This window comes from Hylobates moloch, unplaced genomic scaffold, assembly GCF_009828535.3.
Source record: "Hylobates moloch isolate HMO894 unplaced genomic scaffold, HMol_V3 SCAFFOLD_16, whole genome shotgun sequence".
NCBI lineage: Eukaryota > Metazoa > Chordata > Mammalia > Primates > Hylobatidae > Hylobates > Hylobates moloch.
Window position 1 is genome coordinate 52,485,453 of NW_026652291.1, and position 26,516 is coordinate 52,511,968.

The 26,516-nt window shown below is 37.5% G+C and overlaps 1 protein-coding gene across 4 annotated transcripts in view; it reads left to right on the top strand.

The window, feature by feature from the left end:
- DDHD1 (DDHD domain containing 1) overlaps positions 1 to 26,516 on the top strand; it is a 124,593-nt gene that overhangs the window by 51,707 nt on the left and 46,370 nt on the right. For 2 of the 4 annotated variants that reach the window (XM_032179353.2, XM_032179356.2), the window contains exons 2-5: positions 11,724 to 11,897; positions 12,526 to 12,546; positions 22,273 to 22,401; positions 23,794 to 23,941. In XM_032179353.2, coding sequence (XP_032035244.1) covers positions 11,724 to 11,897; positions 12,526 to 12,546; positions 22,273 to 22,401; positions 23,794 to 23,941 — 472 coding nt within the window. The remainder of the gene's footprint in view (positions 1 to 11,723; positions 11,898 to 12,525; positions 12,547 to 22,272; positions 22,402 to 23,793; positions 23,942 to 26,516) is intronic. The other 2 variants (XM_032179355.2, XM_032179357.2) reach the window with 1 other exon arrangement.

Here is a 26,516-nt window from a genome sequence, read left to right on the forward strand (position 1 = left end):
GTCTCACGTTCTCTGACCTGGGGTTCTTGGCCTCACAGATTCCAAGGAATGGAATTTTGGGCCATGCAGTGAGTTTTATAGCTCTATTAGAAGCCGTGGGTCACGGAAGAGAACCTTGGAACCCAGTGACTAGTGTTCAGCTCAATTAGGACGAACCCAGGCACTTAGCTGTGGAGGAACAATGGCAAGCCTTTAGCCCAATCGGGAGGAGCAATGGGCGCCTCGCTGGATGAGGAGCACAGCGGACACCCTGCCGGATCCGGAGGGATAGAAGTCAGCGGTGGGTCTGCGACGGCGGCAAACAGCAGTGGTGGATGGCAAACGAAAGCTCAGCTTGAGCCATAAAAACACGGACCAGAAGAGAGTGCAGTTGCAAGATTTAATAGAGTGAAAACAGAGCTCCCATACAAAGGGAGGGGACCCAAAGAGGGTAGCTGTTGCTGGCTCGAATGCCTGGGTTTATATCCGGATAATTGTCCCTTCCACTGTGCTCTCAGGCAATAGATGATTGGCTATTTGTTTATCTCATGTTTTTGCCTAATTGGCTTTTTAGTGAGCTCTCTTTACTACCTGATTGGTCGGGTGTGAGCTAAGTTGCAAGCCCCGTGTTTTAAAGGTGGATGTGGTCACCTTCCCAGCTAGGCTTAGGGATTCTTAGCCTAGAAAATCCAGCTAGTCCTGTCTCTCAGTTCCCCCTCTCAACAGGAAAACCCAAGTGCTGTTGGGGAGGTTGGCCAACCACCGCTCCAACTGCTTTCTGCTGAACTGGGGCTTAGTAGGGGTTGTGCAGTTGAGATTTCCTCATAGGAGTACCTTCGATGTCATTAACATCGGAACGTGGGCTAGCAGGCCAGTCCAGGGGTCCGTGGTAGATCTTAGTCATGGACTGCATCTGGGGCTCCATTTGAAGAACGATTTGTAGTTTTACAGCTTTGATTCTGGAAGAGACAAACTTAACAAGGAGGTTAAAGATACAGGGATTGAAATGTATGGCCTGTAGTGTAGGGGATTATTTCTTTGGCACACTTTACAGGCCCTATCTGCTTGATAGTTTTGAAAAGGCGTGGTCCAGTAAATAATGATTTGGCCATCTGATGGGTGTTATCAATGCCTAAGTGAAAGGTTTGGTGAAGGGTTTTAAGTAATTTCTATTGGTTAGCTGCAGGCAAAAGTATTTTTCCTTCTTCGGTGGCTAGCCATCCTGAGGGGAGGAAATTGTCCTCATGAGGTTCTCATTCTGTTTCTTTTGAGTACTGGGGCTTGGTTTCCCAGAGGGGATTACCCCATACTAAGGGTCCTTCTGTAAGTATTTTTAATGGAGGGTCCTGTCTTGTGGCTCTTTTTGTTTCAATATCTGCTTGGTGATTCCCTTCTATTTCCCTTTCCTTTTTTTTTTTTTTTTTTTTTGATGACCTCAGCAGTGTAACACTGTCACCTCTTTAGGTTTCTGTACCACCACCAATAATAATCTTCTAATGGCTTCCTGATGTTTGATAGGTGTTTCCTCGGAAGTTAGGAATTCCCTTTCTCTCCATATTGCTGCATGGGCATGGATGACTAGGTAAGCATACTTAGAGTCTGTGTATATATTTACCCTTTTTCCTTCTCCTAATTCTAGTGCTTGAGTGAGGGCTATTAGTTCTGCCAGCTGAGCACTAGTTCCTGGAGTGAGGGGATTACTTTCAAGTATTCCATTATCACTGACCACTGCATACCCCGCTTTTCAAAGTCCTTTTTCTGTAAAGGAACTTCCATCAGTATACAAGTGGAGCTCGGGATTAGTCAAGGGAACCTCTAAAAGGTCCCCTCGAGCCGGGTAGGTTTGAGCAATTGTTGACAGTTATGTTCTATCTTTTCTTCATTGTCTGGAAGAAATGTGGCTGGGTTAAGAGTTGCACAAGTGCACAGTCGCAGCACTGGCTCTTCAAGTAATAGAGCCTGATATTTAAGTAAATGGTTGTCTGACAACCACAAGTCTCCTTTAGCAGTGAGTATGCCGTTCACATCATGAGATGTCCACACAGTAAGATCTCTTCCCTGTATTATTTTAACTGCTTCGGATACTAAGACTGCTACTGCCACCACTACCCGTAAACAATGAGGCCAACCCTTTGCCACTACATCAATTTCCTTACTCAGGTATGCCACGCGTTGCAAGCTCGTCCCTTGGATCTGTGTAAGGACTCCTAGAGCTATTCCTGTTTTTTCTGTGACGTATAAAGAAAAGTCTTGCCCCGTTGGCAAGCTTAACACTGGGGCTTGGGTTAGGGCCTTCTTTAGGGCCTGGAAAGCCGCTTCTGCTTCAGGTGTCCATCTTACTAAATGGGTATTGGCTTTCTGAGTTTCCTTAATTAATGTATATAATGGTCTGGCTATTTCACCGTACCTGGGAATCCATATTCGGCAGAAACCTGTTATGCCAAGGAACCCTGTTAGTTGCTTTAGGGTTTTGGGATGAGGATAAGCCAGTATAGGCTGGATACGTTCCTCTCTGAGGGCCCTGGTGCCGTTAAATAATTCTAGCCCTAAGTATTTAAACTGCTGTGAGCAGAGCTGAGGCTTTGGTTTGGAAACCTTGTAGCCATAGGTGGCGAGGAAATTTAAGAGCGCTTGGGTGGCTTAATGGCACAAGGTTTCTGAACTGGTGGCTAAAAGTAAATCATCCACCTACCGAAGGACAAGAGTGTCCAGGTATGAGAACTGGCTCAAGTCTTGGGCTAATGCCTGGCCAAATAGATGGGGGCTATCCCTGAACCCTTGGGGAAAAACAGTCCAGGTGAGGTGAGACGTTGGGTGCGAAGTATCTTCAAAGGCAAATAAGAATTGAGAGTCAGGATGTACAGGGATGCAGAAAAAGGCATCCTTAAGGTCTAGGACGTAAACCACTCTGCTTCCTGTGGTATTTGGGAAAGCAGAGTGAGTATAAGGGTTAGGTACAGCTGGGTCCAGAGGAACAATAGCCTCGTTGACAATCCTGAGATCTTGCACTAACCTCCACTGTCTGCTGGGTTTCTGGACTCCTAAAGTTGGAGGATTGCAGGGGCTATTGCATGGTTTTACTAGGCCTTGGGCTTTTAGGTCCTTAACAATCTTTTGCAGTCCTTGTTGGGCCTCGGGTCTAAGGGGATGCTGCATTTGGTAGGGAAAGGAGGCGGAATCTTTTAGTTTAATTTGAACAGGATGGGCATTTTTTGCTCGTCTATATTGTCCCTTCTGTTGCCCAGACTTCAGGATTAATTCCTTCCTCAAGCAGGGGACAACAAACGGGTGTTCCTTCTCCTATGTTCAGGTGTATAATGGCCCCTGCTTTTGCTAGAATGTCTCTCCCTAACAAGGAAGTGGGGCTTTCAGGCATAATTAGAAAAGCATGTGAAAAGAGTAAAGTTTCACCAGTCACAACTTAGTAGCTGGGAGAAGTATCTAGTGAGTGGCTGTCCTAGGACCCCTCGGATAGTGACAGATCTGGAGAACAGTTGTCCCAGACAGGAGAGTAAGACTGAGAAGGCCGCACCAGTGTCCAGGAGACAGTTAACTTTCTAGCCCTCAATGGTCAAGCATACCTGGGGCTCTGTGAGGGTGATGGCATGGGCTGGCGCTTGCCCCAGGCACCCTCAGTCCTGCTGCTGGATCATCTGGTTAGTGGCTTCTGACTCAGAGGACCTTCATCCCCTGGGGCAGTGGGGCTTCCAGTGATTCCCTTGACATAAGGGGCATGGACGAGGGGGCGGCTTATTTCTATTTGGACAATCTTTTTTAAAGTGTCCTTGTAGACCACACTGGAAGCAAGCCCTATTAGGCATTTGATTTGCCCAGCTTTTCCCTTTTCCAGAGCCTCCAAAGTCTGCTTGCCTGAGGGCCATGACTAAAGCGGTGGCCTTTTTTTATCCCATTTGTCCCGTTCCACCTGCTCCTCCTGATTGCCAAGTTCAATAGGGTTTCTAAGTTTTGCTCCAGGCCTAAGGCGAACTTTTGAAGTTTTTTATCTAATGTCTGCAGCTGACTGAGTGATAAACTTATCCTTTAAGATTAGTTGGCCTTCAGTAGAGTCAGGTGACAGGTATGCTTCCTCAATGCCTCCCTTAGTCACTCCAGAAAGGTGGTAGGATTTTCTTCTTTTCCCTGTGTTATAGTGGACATCATGGAATAATTCATAGGCTTCTTCCTAGTTTTTCTTAGTCCTTCTAGCACACAAGTTAGCAAATGTCTGCAGCACCAATCTCCATGTTCTGATTCTGTGTCCCAATAAGGGTCTACACTGGGAACTGGCTGCTGGCCTGTGGGGAATTGTTCCCTTTCCTCTATTGTCATCCTATCATTGACCTGAGATACCAGAGATTGCCAAACTCTCAGGCTGCAATTATGGCGGCACTTCTCTCATTGGGGTCAGTCTGATTTAGTAGTAACATTATATCTCTCCATGTCAGATCAAAGGATTGTCCCAACCTTTGTAAAACATCAATATAGCCATCAGGATTATCTGAGAATTTACTTAGGTCTGTTTTAATTTGCCCTAAGTCTGAGAGAGAAAAAGGTATATGCACTCTGGCTGGACCGAATTCTCCTCCTCCCACTGCTTGGAGGGGGCATAATTGGGGAATATTGGCACTCTTTGGTTCATTGTTTACCCCTTTGTCTATCTCCTTTTGGACTGTTTGGATTGAAGGGGGGTCTTTATTAGTTGGGGAAGGAGTCGGGAACACTGGAGTAGGGAGGTAGACTCCGAGGACTTCCTGTAGGGCATAAATCACACTTTTTACATAATTGTGAGTTGTCTCTTAATGAAAAGAAGGTTTGTACATATGGCACTTCACTCCATTTGCCTTCTTTTCTACAAAAGAGGTCTAGCCGTAAGATGGTGTTATAATTTATACTTCCCTCAGGAGGCCAGGTTTCTCCCGCTTAAAGTGGATATCTGGCCAGGCGGTACTGTAGAAGCCTGTAAGTCATTTCTTTCTTAGCGTCTGAAGGTCAAATTGGTCCCAATTCTCCAGAATACATCTTAGGGGCGTTTTTGCCTTATGCGGAATGTTTCCCATCTGAAAAAAGAACATAGGGATGCCAGCACCCCTAGTCATTTTCCGATGAGCATTAGTCCTAGAGCGTCCTCTATGGTCCTAATGCTTATTCCTTTCCAGGGTGCGTAACCACCCATGGACCTCTGCTTATCGGATTAGTTACGCCCACCGATGTAGCAGTCCTGCACTCCTTTTCCCACCTTTCTTGATCACAAAGAAAGGGGTCCGGGCTGCTGGATTCTAGTGGTCCTTTATCAGAGTGCCAAACATTGCCTTTGTGCTCAGGGGTGAGTCCTAGAGCTGGGCTGGGTTCCTGAGTATTTCATAGAACCCAGCTGCCCCATCAAGATGCACTCCCATAAACAACAGTTCTTATGCAAATTCATTTCAGAGAGGGTGTAGGTAACCTTTTGAGTCAGGATTGAGGTAGTCTTTTTGGATTCTGTAAGTACTTTAAGGCTTGGCTGAGTGCAAACATCTGTCATGTTTGAGCAGACCAGTTATTAGGTAATTTTTCTAACTCTGCATCCACAAGAGTCTCCCTATCAATTACTGAATACCCATTTTGGTTTTTTCCTCAATCACCTGGGAGGAACCATCTCTCGTCCTGTCCTGAAGGGAATTCCTCCTAGGTCTGGTCGGACCTTTGTATGGTACTTCAGATTTAAATCCTGTTAGGAAATTTGCTGGGTTAAGGGAATTATCAGTGGTTAGTGTTAAATTCTCTTATTTTTTTTTTAACAGAATAGCCCCATACTTTAAGATTTTTTAGTTAGTAAGCTACCTTTTTGCTTTTTTGACTTAGAATAATTCTGAACTGATGAGGTGTGCTCACAATGAGGTTTCCTTTAAAAGCTACTTTCCTACTTTCTTCTGTTAGCAAAGCAGTTGCCGCTACAGATTGAATGCATCCGCGGGTTACTGGGTTAAGGATTTTTGATAGGAAAGCTACGGATTGTCAGTGGTCTCAGTGTTTCGAGGCTATGCCCGTGTTTACACTAACAACAAAGTAGTACTGGAGTGTTGTAGGGTCACAGAGAACACCTTCAATTAACAATTATAGGTTTTAAAGTTACCCTGGCTTTTAAAGGAATAGAGCCCACTGTTTGTTTTTTATTTTTTATTTTATTTTGTTATTATACTTTAAGTTTTAGGGTACATACCTAATGCTAAATGACGAGTTAATTTTTTTTTACTATTTCTTTCTCTGACTCCCTCTTTGTCTCTCCTGTCTCTCCTCTGCCTCTCCTCTGTTTCTCTCTCTCCTCTGTCTCTCTCTCTCTCCTCTCTCCATCTATCCTCTGTCTCTCTCTCTCTCTCTCCTCCGTCTGTCTCTCTTCTCCATCTCTCTCTCTCTCTCCTCTCTCTCTCCTCCTCTTAGCCATTACAAACTTCGGGCCCCAGCAAGGGTGGTGGGGAACGGGTCCCACATAACTGCTCATTTTGAGAGCTGTGTACCTAAATCAGGAGGGACACCAGGGATAAAGACTCCCTGGGTTTGTAGCCTAGATGCCTACGGACGCAGCGTAGAGCTTCCTTAGATCCCTTTGGAGATACAACTTGCTAGAGGAAATGAAAGTCTGAACCGTTAGTATTTAGGAGGCAGGGATCAGAGGAAGTAGATTCAGAGGTAAGGAGAATTTGGGGGCTACACTTTCAAGAAAGTCGTGGTCGGGACACGGAAGGTATGGGTCAGAAGGAAAGGTAGGGGCGCACACATGGGCAACTGTTGAATAGAGACTTCTGGCTGTGCCATTATCTCAACCGGCTAATGCTGGGAGTTTGGGATGACAGCTTTCTGCCTCTAGTTGGCCCTCGGCTTCCCCAGGAAAATTGAAAGCGGAAGCTGGTTCTAGGCAGACAAATGCTCCCAACCCAGAATGGTTGGGGATTGTTAGAAAGCCTTTCCCTAGACAGCCTCACACCTGAGTCTTAAGTCTGGCAGCCATCATTTTTAACTGGCTGACAGGTGCCCCGCATTTTCCTCCAATTCTGAGGAAGGATAGGACAGAATAGCAAGTGAAAGTGGTCCAATATTACTGTTTTGGAGGTCCCTTTGTGGTCGCCAAATGTTACCGGGGGTCCTTGCTCCCAGAGCTCCCAAGAGGGGGTGGACCCCTTCCAAGATGGTGGCAAGCCTTGCGTTCTCTGACCTGGGGTTCTTGGCCTCACAGATTCCAAGGAATGGAATCTTGGGCCATGAAGTGAGTGTTATAGCTCTATTAGAAGCCGTGGGTCACGGAAAAGAACCTTGGAACCCAGTGACTAGTGTTCAGCTCAATTAGGATGAACCTAGGTACTTAGCTGTGCAGGAACAATGGCAAGCCTTTAGCCCAGTTGGGAGCAGCAATGGGCGCCTCACTGGATCAGGAGCACAGTGGACACCCTGCCGCATCCAGAGGGATGGAAGTCAGCGGCGGGTCTGCAACGGTGGGAAACAGCAGTGGTGGACGGGGAACGAAAGCTCAGCTCAAGCCGTAACAAACACGGACCAGAAGAGAGTGCAGTTGCAAGATTTAATAGAATGAAAACAGAGCTCCCATACAAAGGGAGGGGACCCAAAGAGGGTAGCTGTTGCCGGCTTGAATGCCTGAGTTTATATCCCGATCATTGTCCCTCCCGCTGTGCTCTCAGGCAATAGATGATTGGCTATTTCTTTACCTCCTGTTTTTGCCTAATTAGCTTTTTAGTGAGCTCTCTTTACTGCCTGATTGGTCAGGTGTGAGCTAAGTTGCAAGCCCCGTGTTTAAAGGTGGATGCGGTCACCTTCCCAGCTAGGCTCAGGGATTCTTAGTCGGCCTAGAAAATCCAGCTAGTCCTGTCTCTCAGCACGATCTCAGCTCACTGCAACCTCCGCCTCCTGGGTTCAAGTGATTCTCTTGCCTCAGCCTCCCAAGTAGCTGGGACTATAGGTGTGTACCATCATGCCTGGCTAATTTTTGTATTTTTAGTAAAGATGAGGTTTCACCATGTTGGCCAGTCTGGTCTCAATCTCCTGACCTCAGGTGATCCTCCTGCCTCGGCCTCCCAAAGTACTGGGATTACAGGCATGAGCCACCGTATCCAGCCACAATTACAAGTTTTAAATTGGATGCTTTTCTGATTGGTGTGATGAAGTCTCCAGCCATCCTGCTCCATCCTGCCCAGGATGGGAGTTACTCCTTTGTCTAGGATATGCAGCTGTTTATGCCACTGGTCCATTAGTCATTTAGTAGCTGTCTTGGTTATCAGATCAACTGTGGTGGTTTTGAAGTGCTTATATTCAAGTTACCTTATTTTATTTAATAATGGCTCCAAAGTGCAAGAGTGGTGATGCTAGCAGTTATAATTATTGGATTTTATTATTAGTTGTTGTTAATCTCTTATTGTGCCTAATTTATAAAGTAAGCTTTATCATAAATATGTATATATTGCAAAAACATTATAAGGTTCAATACTATTTAAGGCTTCAGGCATCCAGTGGGGGTCTTGGAATGTATCCCCCACAGACAAGGGGGGACTACTGTATATTAATTACAAGGTGCCCATGGGAGAATAGATTAAATAAAAATCTAATAAGAGCCATTGATAAAAGGAAGGAAAACAACCAAGAGAATGTAAAAAGTAGTTTAAATTCAATACAGGCAAAAGAAGACCTAACATACTTAAAATTGGAGTCCCTGAACAAGAAAAGCAAATCACTAGAACAGAACTAAATAAACCATAACTCAACACTTTTCAGAAATAATAGGAAATTTCAAATTTTATATATTAAAAGGCCCCATCATGGACAGATTAATACAGAACAGCTCTGAGTCATAGCCTAGTAAAACTATTAGATTTTAAAGACTTTTTTCCTGGGCCTCTTGAGAGGGGAAAGAAGATTATATTATTAATAAAATCAGGCTGACATCAGATTCCTTAAGAACAGTATTTTTTTTTTTTTTGGTCTCACTCTGTCACCCAGGCTGGAGTGCGGTGGCATGATCTTGGCTCACTGCAACCTCCACCTCCCAGGTTCAAGTGATTCTCGTGCCTCAGCCTCCTATACCTGGGATTATAGGCATGCACCACCATGCCCAGCTAATTTTTATATTTTTAGTGGAGATGAGGTTTTGCTGTGTTGGATAGGCTGGTCTTGAACTCCTGGCCTCAAGTGATCCACCTGCCTCAGCCTCTCAGAGTGCTGGGATTACAGGCATGAGTCACTGCGCCTGGCCTAGAACAATATTCAAAGGAAGGCTACAGTAGAGCACCATTTTTAAAAACTCGAAGACATAAAGCACAAGCTAGCCAACCTGTCTTTAGAGTATCAGGTAAACAGTTTGAACACACAAGAATTTAGGAAATATGTGGTGATAATTTACTATATTTAAATGTAGATCCAAGACTTAAAACAGTGTTGGGGACATAGATGTAATTTTTATATGTTCTGACAAAGTAAAAAGAATAAAACTAAAAATAAGTGGGTGAACAAAGAATTAAGATCATTCTCCACAATATAGGTAATAAGTGAGAGTCATACAATACCTTTTAAGTGGATTGACCAGATAATAAAAGGTAAAGTAAGCAAAAAGTCGATTTGGGTTACTCTAAAACACACACATATACACACACACCACCACCACCACCACCACGGGAGAGAGAGAGAGAGAGAACCACTGGAACAAAAAATTAAAATTTTCCTAACTACCAAAAGAAAGTACAAAAAATCAAAAAATAGCAGAAATACCACATAAAGGAAAAAAAAAGAAAGTATGAATAACAAACATGGTAACTGTAATATAGAGTTGAGTTCAAATATGTCAATCATATTAGTAAACATAAATGGGCTTAACTCATCTATTAAAATAAAAAGATGTTCAAATGGCTTTATAAAGCAAAACCCAATTCTATGCCTTACACAAGAGACATATAAAACAGTGATTCCAACCATCAAAAATAAAGGAATATATGAAGATATTACAGGCAAATGGAAAAAGAAATCGGGAGTTTCCATTTTGATAAACAAAGTATAATCCAGGCAAAAACTATTCAATATGCTAGAGTATATTTATAATGGTTGAAGCCATAATTCACAATGAAGTTATAATATTTTTTAGTATCTAAGTACCAAATGACACAGCAAACACCTAAATATACCAGAATCACTATAGCAGAATATAGTAGAATGCAAGTAGCAATAGAAACACATAATAGAAAATTTTAAAGACATCAAAGTACAAATCTGGTATGACAAGATGTCTCAAGATCATCTAGTATATTTATTGTCTCAAACCTGAAGTTAGCCATTTTTTTCAAGGACTCTTGGTTTCTTTTAATGGGAAATGATATTTATAGTTCACAATCTTTATATTAGGAGTGTTCACTTATACTGGGTTTGTCTTCAGTTCTAGGCCTTTACTAGGACATTTTTTCAAAGAGAAAATACATCATTAGTCCATACTGAAGTTTTTAATTAAAATTTATGATTACAAGCTTTTTTATTTATTTGATTTTTATATTTGTATCTCTTTTGTCTTATGCTTAAAATCTAGGTTCCTAATGATATTAATAAAATTAATACATTCATCTTAACCTACAGTTCCAAATTAGTAATACAAATAGTATTACTAACAATATGGTTATTGCAAAAGGTTTAAGATATTTGCAGTTCTTTTTCTCCATATTTTATTTCCAAATATGTATGTACAAATGACGGAGTTTTAAATTCACTTGAAATAATTTCTCTTTATGTGATTAAACCACCAGCATTCTACATAATTAGATCCATTTGTTTCATTTTGCTTTTTACTTTTAGGGTTTTGTTATTTTTACTTTATTTTTGCTTTATTAAAAAATTGTTTTAAAGAATTCAAGATAGCTTAACTGACAGTTGTGGTTTATTTTAAATAACAACTAAAATTCTTAGGTTTCTAGGGATAAGTGTTTCATCAAAAGTTAGCCAAGAAAATTTTTCTTGATTTTTTTTCCCGAAAGTAGATGAAATATTTACTAATATAATAGTTTCATTTATCCTGTATATGTACTAGAAGCCTCTAGTCTCCAAGGCAGCTCTAAAAAGTGCCACACACTACTACCACACACACTATTTCTAAATACTATTCTGGATTTTATATTAATATTTTCTAAGACATTGGAACTATCATCAGATCCTTGCATGAAACTCGTTTTAACAAACGCTTAGCCTACTAATTTTGGTTGCTGAGAGTCTCAATTATATACATAGCTGCTCATCTATTTTTCCAGTGCTAAAGTGATTTTTAGGCATAATAATTTAATATAAGTAAAAGTATATGCTATAGAATATGATACACTCTGGCTCAAAATCTGGATTTTACAACTTTAAATGGGCCAGGCGCAGCAGCTCATACCTATAATCCTAGCACTTTGGGAGGCCAAGGTGGGCGCATCTCTTGAGCCCAGGAGTTTGAGACCAGTCTGGGCAACATGGCAAAACCACATCTCTACCGGAATAATATAAAAATTAGCCTGGAAGGTCAAGGCTGCAGTGAGCTGTGGTCACACCACTGCACTCTATCCTGGGCAACAGAGCGAGATAAATATCTCAAAATAAATAAATACAAATAAAAGTTTAGATGATTGTATTGGGTCATGAAAATCTGTTTTTGTGACAGCAGTAGCAAAATATAAGATTGTAGATACTATGTTTCTTTTGGGGAAGTTGAATCTTAAAATGTGTATAATTCTGTGATTTCTCTTTTTCAGAGGCTGATAAAATACCAGTAATGCGTGGACAGTGGTTTATTGATGGCACTTGGCAGCCTCTAGAAGAGGAAGAAAGTAATTTAATTGAGCGAGAACATCTCAATTGTTTTAGGGGCCAGCAGATGCAGGAAAATTTTGATATTGAAGTGTCAAAATCCATAGATGGAAAAGATGGTAAGATCAATTGATACATTTAATATATTCTACAAACCAAGTAAGTTGTTGATGAAGTTTAGTTTGTAAATTTGACATAATAATTCAGGAGGTTTAGAATTAGAAAATTTGATTTTTTTAAACATTTGATTATTCTAGAATTTTAAAATTAACTGCTATAAATATCTGAACTATCTCAATTTTTATTTTAATGTGTATGGTAAGTGTCATAATATTAACACAGTTTACTATAAATGTACAGGTTGTTACAATGCACTCCCTATTTAATCTTTTTTAGTAATTTTTTAGTTATCAAAGGAAATTGAACTTAACCAAAAAATTCCTTGTCATTATATCAAAAGACAAGTTTCATTAATATTTCAATGTTCTTTTCCTGAAGTTCAAAAAAAAAAATCTTTAATTATCTTTGTGTATCTCTCAGCTATCCCCTATTGAAAACCATATCAAGTTTTAATTTGAAACAGTCTACTCCTTACATTTCTTTATTCAGCACTTGCATATTTTTGTAACAGTTAAAATATTATATAGTTGCTAAGATTGCCACGTTTTCATTGTGTGTCTAAATCTTAAGTAAACTTCAAAATATGTGGTAAAGTTAAAAATACTTCTATTGTTCCATTTACTGCAGGCAGTGGGATCAACTATTCTGGTGAGTATAACTGTACAGGTAGATTAGAATTTGTAGATTTGTCTGAAGTTTTTCTTCTAAAAGCGTTTCTTCATGCTAGCCTTTATTTAGGAGGTTTCTTGGCAAGCTCTACTGAATCTAGTGAATTAAAATATTAATTGATTTTTTCCCCTTCCCATCCTAAAACATCTCTAAAGCAGAAAAACTCAATATTGATCGGTAATTTACAGAATGAAGCTTGAAAAAAATGAATTATGTGGTTGGAAGTAATTGTTTACATAACATAATTAATGTCAGCAGTAAGCTTTAAGTTGGCAGGGGATTTTTTTCTTCTTATTGTTAGTAACACTCCATGTTTTTTCTCTCTTCCACTCTTTGCTCTCTCTTACCTCTCTGAACATATGTATACATTTGTCACAAGCAAGGAAACTGTATTTTAGCTTATATCAAATTAAAATATCATTTGCATCTAGTTGATTAAAAGTCTACATAACTGAGGAAACTTGTGACTTCTGAAAAAATTAGCAATTAAAGCTAACAAATTTATATAATAATAGTTGTCTGTTATGTGCCAGATACCATACTCTGGAAATTCTAAATATATTTTCCTAATCTGTAGAATCAAATATGTCCTTATTTCACTGGAAAATTTAAACTAAAGGTTCTTACATATCAATAAATAAGGAGCAGCCCAGTATAAGAGCTCTAAGTATGTTTCCACAGATTGCCATATAATACTTTGTTCTTCTTATAGTAAAAATAGCAAGTTCTATATATCTGTGATCTTATGGTAGTGACTGAAATATTTTATAACTTCTCATCACTATTGGTCAGAATAATTTCCAAAGTCTACTTCATAGTATTTGAAGGACAGACCTTTTATCATAAAATAATCTTACTGCCACTGGGGAAGTCTGAGTTCCAGATTTTTTTTTCATTCTATTAATTCTCCTAAGTCTTCTGCCTCAAAAATGTCAATTTCACCATCACAAACCCAGTTTAGCCACCTGAATTTCTTATTATTAACACATGAAAAAAATCCAGGAGCTTGGAGGAGAAAGAGGATGAGTATGAAAAATACAAGTAGATGATTCCCCCTTCTCATTCTGTGTTCAGAACTTGTTTTTTTTCCATTTGCTAAGTCATCCTGTGGAGATTAATCATCAGCTCTGTTTCATCTCTAGATTCTGCATGTTTCTAATCTTGTTTTTACTACAATAAAAATTAGAATTTAATATGTCCTTTTTACTTCTGCTTCCTGTCTAAATGCTAAATGTAGCAAGATACTTCAGTTTTTCTCAAAGTGTTTGAATTTAAATAAGACTGATGTAAGAAGATGGTTTATTTGTATGAGTACATTTTTTAGAACATCTTTGTGTATCTGTATGTATGAGTGTATATTTCAGCTCTAGGGTAGCAATCTCTAGGATATTGTAATATTTTTTGTTATCTTTATGGATGTACATGGAGTAGTAAAATTTTAATTAGTAATGGAAAATTATTAAATTATTAGAACACTTTTGCATTGTAATCTTTCAAAAATGATGATTCTTTGAGGTTCATTAGAAGAAAAATTTTTTTTTATAATGTACTATGGCATATAAGATTAAGCATGTTCTGTTATTAGCAAAGATATGTTCAACTGAACATATCTTTGTCATAATTTTTGGTCACTTTATTCAGTATTAAACATATTTATATCTTGTGACATTTGACTTTGAAAATTATGGGAAATTGTGTAGTACATTTGAAAATAATAACAAGTCTTAAGGAAAGAATATTTGCTATCCAAAAAACTACCATTGTTGGGAAAATAATTCAAACTTACAACTACAAAGACCAAAAAATATTATAATCTTTTTAATGAATTTACTGTTACCTCTAAGCTTCTGAAATTTTATACTTCATTAGTTTGAGGGAGGAAAGTACCCTTTCCACCTAAATTTTCTCGTGTATAAAGCCTTGACTATTCATATTGTCAGATTTTGAATGATCCCATGTATAGTAATGTGGTAGGCACTTTTGTGAGAGAAATTGACAAGGTTTCTACCCTCAAGGAGTTTTAAGCCTATCAGAGTAGACAAAGCCAACAGATGAAAACAGTTACAAAAGAGTAAGTACAAGAAGACATAGTAGTAGACAGTCAATATTACATATTCTGAAAAGATATTTGGAATAAAGTGAGTAGATAATCACAATGCGGTGGAATTATTCACATAAGGCTTTCTGGAAAAACCTCATTTAATAATTTAAAACATTTTAAAATACTATATTCAGGGATGTTTATTAAATGCTCTGGGGAATATCAAAGAAACTAATAGTTCTTGCCTTCAAGGACATTAAAATAAATAATAATTCCTTTTTCTTCTGACCTTGGCTGTTTGGTTAGGGTTGTTCTTGCCACAAACAGATAGTGGTACAGTCGTCCTTTGGTATTTGTGGGGGATTGGTTTTAGGCGCCCCCTACCACCACCAGATACCAAAATCTGAGGACATCCAAGTCCCTTTAATAAAATGGAGTGGTATTTGCATATGACCTATGAGCATCCTCTTGTATATTTTATTTTACTTTTTGGAGACAGAGTCTTGCTCTGTCACTCAGGCTGCAGCGTAGTGGCATAATCACAGCTCACTGCAGCTCCTAACTCCCGGGCTCCAGGACCCTCCCGCCTCAGCCTCCCAAGAAGGTGTACACTACCACACCAGGCTAATTTTTTTTTTAATTTTTTGTAGAGACAGGGTCTCACTATGTTGCCCAGAATGGTCTTGAACTCCTGGGCGCAAGTGTTCCTCCTGCCCCAGCCCCCCAAAGTGCCAGGATTACAAGTGTGAGTCACCGTGCCCAGCCCTCTCTTGTATATTTCAAATAATCTCTAGATTATGATACCTAATACTATGTGATGCCATGTAAATAGTTGTATACTGTGTTGGTTTTTGATTGATAATATTTTTTATTTTTGTTTTTTATTTTTTTTTCCCCAAATATTTTTGGTCTGTGGTTGGTTGAATCTGCAGATCAGGAGTGCCAACTGTATTTAATATTTTCCTCCTTATTAACTTTCCTTACTAATCTCAAAATGAGCATTGAGTTAAAAAAACATGAAAATTTGGTACACTGTGTAACTCTTTGTAGCATACAAATAAAGATAACCCACAAAAAGATAATGACTTCGTGATTTAGATACTTTAATCTAAATTTAGTTCTCTGTGAGAGTTAAAATGAAAATTGATTTTCTCCTTACTCTACCTCCTGGGCTAGAAAATGTTTAGCAGTTTAACAAATGAAAGCCTATTGTTTCACTTGGGATGAAACATAAAAATAGAAATTAAGATGTCAACAAGTAATTTGGTAAACATTAATACTTAAATCTACTGCTGGATTAGTGTTTCACTCATTTTACATCTTATTTATCCAAACGTGCATAGTAATCAGTATAAAATAGGTTGAACTGAATGGGTAAGTGCAGCACATCACTCTGCCCAAAAAATGAGTAAACTCAATTCAATCGTGAGAAAACTGGTACTGAGGGTGATTCTACAAAATGACTGACCAGTAGTCTTCAAAAGTGTCAAGGTCATGAAAGACAAGTAAATATTGAGGAATTTGTCACAGAATAGAGTAGACTAAGGAGACATGACAGCAAAACACAATGTGGTACCCCGGATTGGATCGTAGAGCAGAAAAAGATACTAGTGGAAAAACTAGAGAAACCTGAATAAAGTCTATATATTAGTTGATAGTATTGTACCAGTGTTAATTTCTTAGTTTTGATAATTATACTGTAGTTATGCAAGATGCTAACATTAGGAGAAGCTGGATGAAGAATATGTCATAGCTCCCTGTACTATTTTTGCTATTTTTTGTTAAGTATAAAATTATTCCAAAATATAAAGTTTAAGTCTAGTAGAGGAATTAAAATGAAATACTAAAAAATATTCAATTAACCCAAAATAAACCAAGAAAAAGGAACAGAGATACAAAAAACAGATGGGACAAAGAGAAAAATAAATGGAAAAATGGCAGACCTATTCACCCATATCAATAACAAATATAAATATATTTGTATATATAAGATAATTAATACTCCAATTAAAAGGCAAAGTGACAGATTGTTTAAGAACGCAAGACCTGACTATAAAAATCACAGATAAATTGAAAGTAAAAGATTGGAATTTTTACTGTTCCAGGTAATTTCAGGTGCCGTAGCAGCACAGGTGTTGGTGTCTCTGTAAAGATTTATGACATTTAACAAGTTAGTGGATGAAGTATGTATTCCTATCACTGTAGCTGAATAAATATACCCCATACTGTGAACATAGCATTTCAAAGCTCAATTAAAAAGATGGAGGGGTGCTCACCTTCTAACTAGCTTTCCTTTTCTTCTCTCTTTGGTGACTAAGGATTCCCACCTTCTAGCTTTTAGTTATTATTTAATTTTTATAAACTTATCCAACTTTATTGCTCTGAGGTCCAAGAAAGATTGCCAGGAATTTTCTCATTATAGTTGGCAGGTTAGAGATGTGTAAGACTGCTTCCCTGGGGTTGGAATTTTTCGGGTTGCCAGCTTTTCTAAAGGGAAAAGTTAGTTTTTCTGTTGTAGGAATTAGTATGTCATCAGCAGCAGTAACCCTCTTTTGTGATACTCTCGTGCCTTCAGAATTATATAATGTAGAAAGTTTCTTTAAGATATAGTAAGGAAATTTATTGGAAATATTTTTAGTATTTTAAATCTTTTTCGGCCGGGCGCGGTGGCTCACGCTTGTAATCCCAGCACTTTGGGAGGCTGAGGCGGGCGGATCACGAGGTCAGGAGATCGAGACCACGGTGAAACCCCGTCTCTACTAAAAATACAAAAAATTAGCCGGGCGTAATGGCGGGCGCCTGTAGTCCCAGCTACTTGGGAGGCTGAGGCAGGAGAATGGCGTGAACCCGGGAGGCGGAGCTTGCAGTGAGCCGAGATTGCGCCACTGCACTCCAGCCTGGGCGACAGAGCCAGACTCCGTCTCCAAAAAAAAAAAAAAAAAAAACAAGTATTTTAAATCTTCTTCATTGCTATGTAAGACTTTAACATATTAAAATTTTTATTGAATGTTAGCATTAATAAATTAGCATTTGCAGTTGTGTTTTGAGCTTATGCATCTTTTGCTAATACTATGTAAGAATTTCTAACTAAAACTTTATTTTAAAAAAAGAAAATTAAATAGTGCTTTCTGGCACTTGAATTTTCTTTAACAATGATCTTTCTTTGGATCGATAGTAAACTCTTTTTTTTCCTCTACTGTACTTATCATAGTACCTCTAATTCTGTGCTTTGGGTTGAAAAAGTTAAGCTCTGTATGCTACAGGATGTGTAATAAATAAAGCAAATGACTTTCAAGTGAAAATAAGAATTACATTTGAAAAGAACCATGTCTGTTTAATTTTGTGAAAATGTTTTAAATATGTTTCTCTGGAGGATGAAAAAAATTTTTTTCTGTTTCTCTGTGTATGGGGTGTTTGTCTTTTTTTTTAACCCTTAAATTATACTATTCTTTTAGAAAATAAAGCCTTCATTTGTGTATCTTGGCTAGCTTTCTGAAAGCGTTTACGTAATTTTAAAACATGGTCAAATAGTCCATACATTTCCCATTTCGTTCTCTTTTAATAATATGGAATTGGTTCACGTTAGTTTTACTACCAGATCTACAAAATCTAGTTTTTGTTTCAAGCAGTAAAGTCTCAAGTTTGTGTCAGTTTGATTTACTTTGATATATTAGCATCTTTTTCCTAATGAATTTTTTGTTTAAAACTATTTCCTGGTCTAAGTGGGACATCTGCTCCTCAGTAACTGACCAGAAGGCACATGAAAGAAGAAACATTTTCAGTGAAGAAAATTGCATCAGTTGTCATTTTCTACCTCTCTGTGACAAGGAAATGTTTTTATAATCCTGACGTAGCAACCCAGCTTTTAGTTCTAGTTTATAGTTTTTGTAGCCATCTAATTACATATAGATATAGTTATTGTGTCTTGTAAGCATTTCTCAATTACTTTTATTACACAAATCTTTGTATATACTACATCTGCATATTCAACAGATTTGTTACATTTCTAGTATTATAAAACAGGAATTAAATATTTTTGTATTTGAGCAGTATTTAACCTTTGAATGTCACATTAATATTAGAAGGGAGTGAGGATGAAAATCAAATGTATTTGAACATAAATTTGAGCTAATCAAAGATTCTGTAATTTATTAATTGGTGAGAAACTAATTTGTAAGGTTCAAGTTCAAGTGAACTTTTAAATAATTACTTACTTAAAATATAAAGAAATTTATATAACTACCAAAATTTGACAGGGAAAATGTTGACTTTAAGGTTATCTACTGATTTGCCAAATATCAAGTGTATGCCTAGCTTTACTCTATGTTGTCTGTTTAGTGCTTACAAGTTGTCACAGCATACATTTTTACTAATGACTTTTTTCATTATTTTATTACAGTCTTTTCAAAAGCAAAGTTAAAAGCAGAGCTTCCAGTTTGATTTTTGTTTTTTAGTAAAAGTTTTGTTTTTTAAAGTCTTTTAATAACTTGGAGTTGAGAAAATAATTTTTTTTTTTCCCTAAGGGAAGGTTCCATTATACTTCAGTAGTGGAAAGCATCTAGTAGAATGTATGCTGTGGTATCTTCTCAGAAAGGTTGCATTAGATATGTAAAATGTCATGTATTGCATTCTCAATTTGTACATCAGCTGTTGGCTATGTCAGTCACAAATTTGGTGAGAGTAAATAACCTTAGTGTTGTAAAGATGGAGTTTATAAATCTCTTAGCATTTGAAAATGTTATGTTCTTTTTAAAAAATTCTTTCTATGCAAAGACATTAAACATGATAATCACAGTTGTTTTTAATAAATTTAGATATCATTTGCCTTTTTTCTTTCAGTAACAGCAGCTATTTGATAAACATTATACTAATGTTTTGCTTTACTGATTCTTAGAAATCATATAAATGAAGCATTTAGAATAATGTTTTTCAAATGCAACTCATTTTTTAAAGTTAATACTAGAACAAAAAGGCAAAATGGCAAATCTCATTTAAAATTTACTTTGAAGCTCAGTGTTTTTGCTTTCTTAGTTGTCTACCACCTCCCTCCCTTCTCCCTCCCTTCTCTGTTCAAATGGAGAAGATATAAGGAGAGTACAGATGCGGCAGGTCTTAAACGAAAGCGTTCCCAAGGTACAGTAATTGTAGTTTTATTTCTCCATGTAGTTATATTCCTGGCTTATAGTATTCAGTTGCATTTAAAGCATAGAAATTATTAGTTTTTTAAAAATGTGCCTATTGTACTATTTTGTTTACTGCTACTTTATTATATGTATAAATATTGGTAAACAGTGTGTATAGTCCAGTAACAGGATATTCAGATGTTCCCCAACATTAAAATGGTTTACTTTAAGATGATATGTGAATGATTTAAGGAGGAAAAGAATTTTTCTGGCTTAACATTCATCTCTAAATATCTTGGTCTCATAGTTTAAGGTTTTAAGCATCTGTTGCTCACAACTATTTTAACAAAAATGTGGTTTAGAAACATATAAGAGCTTGAAGTAGTGGCATGGATCAGATATGTAATTAGAAAAGTGATTGTTAAACCCTTGCAAAAGATTTTTTTACTTTATGAAAAGTTCTTTTATTTAAAAAGCTGACCTTATACATTATTTTCTTGGAACTGAAGATATAATTTGTTTATTATGTTAATTGAATCTTGATCTGGTGTACAGTGTTAGTAATGTGCTGTGGCAGGTAAGTAAAATATAAATTGGTTTTTCATAAACTTTTGAAGTTGCACACTTACTAAGAAGTACAAGTCCTCATAATGTACTTGTATCCTAGTAGGGAATAGGTTTTCATAAAAATGTCTTATGATCATACATCTTGACCAGAGCTATATGTTTTTATATTTAGCTTGAGGTTATTTTCAGCCCAACTTTAAATCAGAAGAGTTAGACTCTGCCAGTAGCTAACTCTGTGGCAGGTCAGTTTGTCTCTTTGTACCTCTGTATTTTTGTAAGTAAAATGGGAGATAATATTTTGCCTTGAAAGAATTTTAAGAAAATAAATCAAGCATAGTGATTTGAAGGTACTTAGCTTTCTGAAGATGGGTATGTTAATTTTTCCTACCTATATAACAGAGCTATAAAGGAAAAGCTTAAGGCCCTCAAAACATAAGAATTATCAAATTATGAGTTGATAGGTATATTATATCAGTTTCTTCACTGCTTCCACAAACATTGCTATATTTGTGGTATGTGCCAGACATTGTGATAGGACATTCTGTTTGGTGCTAGGGATATAAGAAATGATCAAGACACAATCCCTGGCTCCTGGGGCTTATGAATTCCTAAAGAAAATAGGTTTGGAATTTTTTTAAGGCCTCATTTTCGCCAAGCATATCCCCAGTTACAGAAATGCAGCAACCATACTGATTTTTTTTTTTTTTTTTTTGAGACAGGATCTCTCTGTGTTGCCCAGGCTAGAGTGCAGTGGCATGATCATAGCTCATTGCAGGCTTGACCTCCTGGGCTTATGCGATCCTCCTGCCTCAGCCTCCCAAGTAGCTGGAACCACAGGCACATATCACCATGCCCAGCTAATTTTTTAGTTTTTTTTTTTAGAGACGGGGTCTCATTATTGTTGCCCAGGCTGCTATCAAACTCCTGGGCTCCAGTGATCCTCCTGCCTCAGCCTCCCAGAGTGCTGGATTACAGGCGTGAGTCACTACACCCAGCCAACCATACTGATTTGAACATCATGGCAGAAAAACACTTCCTTAATTTTGTATTACTAAAATATCTTTCAGTTTTGGATTTCTGCTATGATGAGCAACATCCAGTAATTATTGGCTTTACTATCCATTCCAAAAATACCTCATTTGCCAATAGATTATTTTTTTCGCAGTTTAAAGGTAAATTTTTTTCCCCCTGAGTCTTATTTTGTCTAGCACTTAGTGAATTTTTTTTTTTTTTTTTTTTTTTTTTGAGACGGAGTCTTGCTCTGTAGCCCAGGCCGGAGTGCAGTGGCGTGATCTCGGCTCACTGCAAGCTCCACCTCCCAGGTTCATGCCATTCTCCTGCCTCAGCCTCCCGAGTAGCTGGGACTACAGGCGCCTGCCACCATGCCTGGCTAATTTTTTTTTGTATTTTTACTAGAGACGGGGTTTCACCATGTTAGCCAGGATGGTCTCGATCTCCTGACCTCGTGATCCACCTGCCTCGGCCTCCCAAAGTGCTGGGATTACAGGCGTGAGCCACTGCACCTGGCCACTTAGTGAAATTTTTACAAATCCTTTGATATTTTTAGTAAAATCAGTAGAAGAAACTGAAGTTAAGTTGCTCTGTCAAAGCTATTGAGGGCTTGAGGTACATATGCCTTAGACCCGATGAAGAGTCAGCCACATCACCCGGGAAAGCAGTTGTTTAATTATCAAAACACATAGAAGCTGTATATTAGAGGTCAAAATTATGATAGTTAAGTCACTCAGTAGTTTAAAAAGTTGCCATTCCCTGTAGCAGGATTATTTGTAAAATAAAGTCCCTATCCATTACTTGCTTCACATAACTTTTTTTAAATGTGAAATAGTGTTTTATTGAATTAAGTTCCATATCTGAGTTTGTTAGATAACATTGATTTTAAAATCTGAGTGTTATAATTTTTCAAACAAAGTTTGTCTTGGAGACCTTCAAATTAGCTTTTCCTTTTTGCAATAGCTGTTCATAGTTTCAAGTTGAGTCGAAACCATGTGGACTGGCACAGTGTGGATGAAGTATATCTTTATAGTGATGCAACAACATCTAAAATTGCAAGAACAGTTACCCAGAAACTGGGATTTTCTAAAGGTAAAATTGTTAAATATTACTAGAGCTTATCAAAATTTTGGGAATCTTTTTCTCTTATATTCAAAATAGACAATTCATATTGTTTTTAGTATGTTTTAAATATATTAAATTTAGTGACAGATTCCTTTTTAAATGAAACTTTTATTAAGTTGATTGAGTTGACATGTGTTCATCAAGGAATAATTATATATTTAGAATGATTTGACAAAATTAATAAATATCTTTTATACTTCTAAAAGCACGAAAGCTGTTAAACCTAAAATGTGGCAGTTGAAATAATAGTGTCAAGGAAGATGAGGACTGAAAGTTTTCCATTGTATTTAGTGACCTGGAGGTCATTGGTGACTTAGATGGATTGATGGGGCAGAAACCAGATTGGCATGGGTTGAAGCGTAAGTAGAAGGTGAAGCAATGGAAGCAATGAGAATAGACAACTCTTTTTTTTTTTTCTTTTATTTTTAAGATGGGATCTCACTGTGTCCCCCAGGCTGGAGTACAGTGGTGTGATCATAGCGCATCATAACCTGGAACTAATTCCTGGGCTCAAGCAATCCTCCGAACTCAGCCTCCTCAGTAGCTAGGATTACAGGGATGCATCACCATGCCCAGCTAGTTTATTTTATTTTATTTTTTTAGAAACAGAGTCTCTTTATGTTGTCCAGGCCGGTCTCAAATTTTTGGGCGCAAGCCATCCTCTCACCTTGGTCTCCTAAAGCTCTGGGGTTACAGGCTTGAAATACAGTGCCTGGCCTGACAACTCTTTAGAGAAGTTTGACTAAATGAAAGAAAAGAGAGAATGATACCTGGGGAAGATATGAGAGCATTATCAAACAATAAATGTAAAAAGAATTTTAAAGTTTGATAAAATTTTTATATCCTATTTTAAAATTTTAATTTCATCAATAAGTGTGCTTTGAATATCTTTTTATGTTTATTAGTCAGTTATATTTATTTTCTGAATTACCTTCCATAACTTTGGCTTATTTTGCTATTTGAATAGTTGTCTTTACTTTTTAATTAGTAACCTCTCCTTGTATACTTAAGTAATTAGGGGTTATATTTTGCATATTTTTTTTCCAGTTTGCCATTTCTTTTTTCCTGATATTTTCTTATTATAGAAGCTTTAAATTTTTATATGTTCAGTTTGTCCGTTTGTCCTTCTTTCCTTCCATTTCTTTCTCTTTATGGTTTCTGGCTTTGGTGTTGTGTTCAGTTCACTTTATATCACAGCTGATCAATATATACCTTCTTACAGTTTTTATTTCCTCCCCCACAGCCAGTGAAATTTTTTCATAATACTCCTTTTACTTCTTTTTTTTTTCTTTTAACGTATTGTGGAAAATGCTATTTCTCAGATTAAATAGTAAACTTAGAATTATAATTTTTCTACAGCATCAAGTAGTGGGACCAGACTTCATAGAGGTTATGTAGAAGAAGCCACATTAGAAGACAAGCCATCACAGACTACCCATATTGTATTTGTTGTGCATGGCATTGGGCAGAAAATGGACCAAGGAAGAATTATCAAAAATACAGCCATGTAAGTTCTTTGATGAATACATTCTATATCTAATCTAGAATCCAAACTTTCATCCAGGGTATAAGAGATATTAACAGTATACTAATTCCACTGCATGTTCCTCCAGTGCCAACTATTCTAATACCCCTTAAGTCATAGATCAAGTATCTGGACCACATTTTGAGAGGGATTATGTCTACAGGATGATGATGATGTTTGATCTTTCTCCCCACAGTATGGAGAAGAGGGATAAGGAAGCCTTTTTTAATCTAATATATTAAGTTAATTTATAATCTAAGGTTGAAAGCAAGAAAAAGATCTAGTTTTAAGTTACATCTTACTCTGAACTTCAGAAACTACGAATACTGCAAAGTTGCACAACTCTAAAAAGGCTAAGAATTAGCTAGTTAGCAGCTTAACCTATCCGATTAATTGCTACCCAAGGAAACTGAACTCTCAATTTTATGTGGAAAACAGTGGATTGTTTACCAACACACCAGACAGGTTATTTACCTCATTAGTTTATTTATATTCAGCTTTATCCTAAAACTTTTAAAGATGTTTTAGGGGTATATGTGATATTTGCGTGTTTCAAAAACATTAACGACTTTGTTAAAAGGGCATGTTAGGGTTAAGGGTTCCACCACAAACTTGACTCTGAGCTAGCAACCAGTATAAAGAAAAATATAATCAGTTATAGATGATGCCAAGAGAACAAGTCTGTTGTTGACAAGCCCAGCTTATTTGATTCTGAGGTTTATAAAGGCTTATTTGAGTCCTTATACAGCAAACAGTGTATGATACTAGGAAGTATGTCCTCAGCAACACCTCTATAATAATAATGCAACGCTGAGTTTTATTTCACTTTTTATTGTAACATCTCTTAATGCCAGCTAATGGATTAAAGTAAAAATACTATTCAACTTTTTTTTTTTTATTATTATACTTTAAGTTCTAGGGTACATGTGCACAACCTGCAGGATTGTTACATATGTATCCATGTGCCATGTTGGTTTGCTGCACCCATTAACTCATCATTTACATTAGGTATTTCTCCTAATTCTATGCCTCCTCCATCCCCCCACCCCGGTGGGGCCCGGTGTGTGATGTTCCCTACCCTGTGTCCAAGTGTTCTCATTGTTCAGTTCCCACCTATGAGTGAGAACATGCAGTGTTTGGTTTTCTGTCCTTGCGATAGTTTGCTCAGAATGATGGTTTCCAGCTACATCCATGTCCCTACAAAGGACATGAACTCATCCTTTTTTATGGCTGCATTGTATTCCATGGTGTATATGTGCCACATTTTCTTAATCCAGTCTATCATTGATGAACATTTGGGTTGGTTCCAAGTCTTTCCTATTGTGAATAGTGCTGCAGTAAACATACGTGTGCATGTGTCTTTATAGTAGCGTGATTTATAATCCTTTGGGTATATACCCCGTAATGGGATGGCTGGGTCAAATGGTATTTCTAGTTCTAGATCCCTGAGGAATCGCACCACTGTCTTCCACAATGGTTGAACTAGTTTACAGTCCCACCAACAGTGTAAAAACGTTCGTATATCTTCCACATCCTCTCCAGCACCTGTTGTTTCCTGACTTTTTAATGATTGCCATTCTAACTGGTGTGAGATGGTATCTCATTGTGGTTTTGATTTGCATTTCTCTGATGGCCAGTGATGATGAGCATTTTTTCCATGTGTCTGTTGGCTGCATAAATGTCTTCTTTTGAGAAGTGTCTGTTCATGTCCTTTGCCCACTTGTTGATGGGGCTGTTTGTTTTTTTCTTGTAAATTTCTTTGAGTTCATTGTAGATTCTGGATATTAGCCCTTTTTTAAATGGATAGATAGCAAAAATTTTCTCCCATTCTGTAGGTTGCCTGTTCACTCTGATGGTAGTTTCTCTTGCTGTGCAGAAGCTCTTTAATTAGATCTCATTTGTCAATTTTGGCTTTTGTTGCCATTGCTTTTCATGTTTTAGACATGAAGTCTTTGCCCATGCCTATGTCCTGAATGGTATTGCCTAGGTTTTCTTCTAGGGTTTTTATGGTTTTAGGTCTAACATGTAAGTCTCTAATCCATCTTGAATTAATTTTTGTATAAGGTGTAAGGAAGGGATCCAGTTTCAGCTTTCTACATATGGTAGCCAGTTTTCCCAGCATCATTTATTAAATAGGGAATCCTTTCCCCATTTCTTGTTTTTGTCATGTTTGTCAAACATCAGATGGTTATAGATGTGTGGTGTTATTTCTGAGGCCTCTGTTCTGTTCTATTGGTGTATATCTCTGTTTTGGTACCAGTACCATGCTGTTTTGGTTACTGTAGCCTTGTAGTATAGTTTGAAGTCAGTTAGCATGATGCCTCCAGCTTTGTTTTTTTGGCTTAGGATTGTCTTGGCTATGTGAGCTCTTTTTTGGTTCCATATGAACTTTAAAGTAGTTTTTTCCAATTCTGTGAAGAAAGTCATTGGTAGCTTGATGGGGATGGCATTGAATCTATAAATTACTTTGGGCATTGTGACCATTTTCATGATATTGATTCTTCCTATCCATGAGCATGGAATGTTCTTCCATTTGTTTGTGTCCTCTTTTATTTCC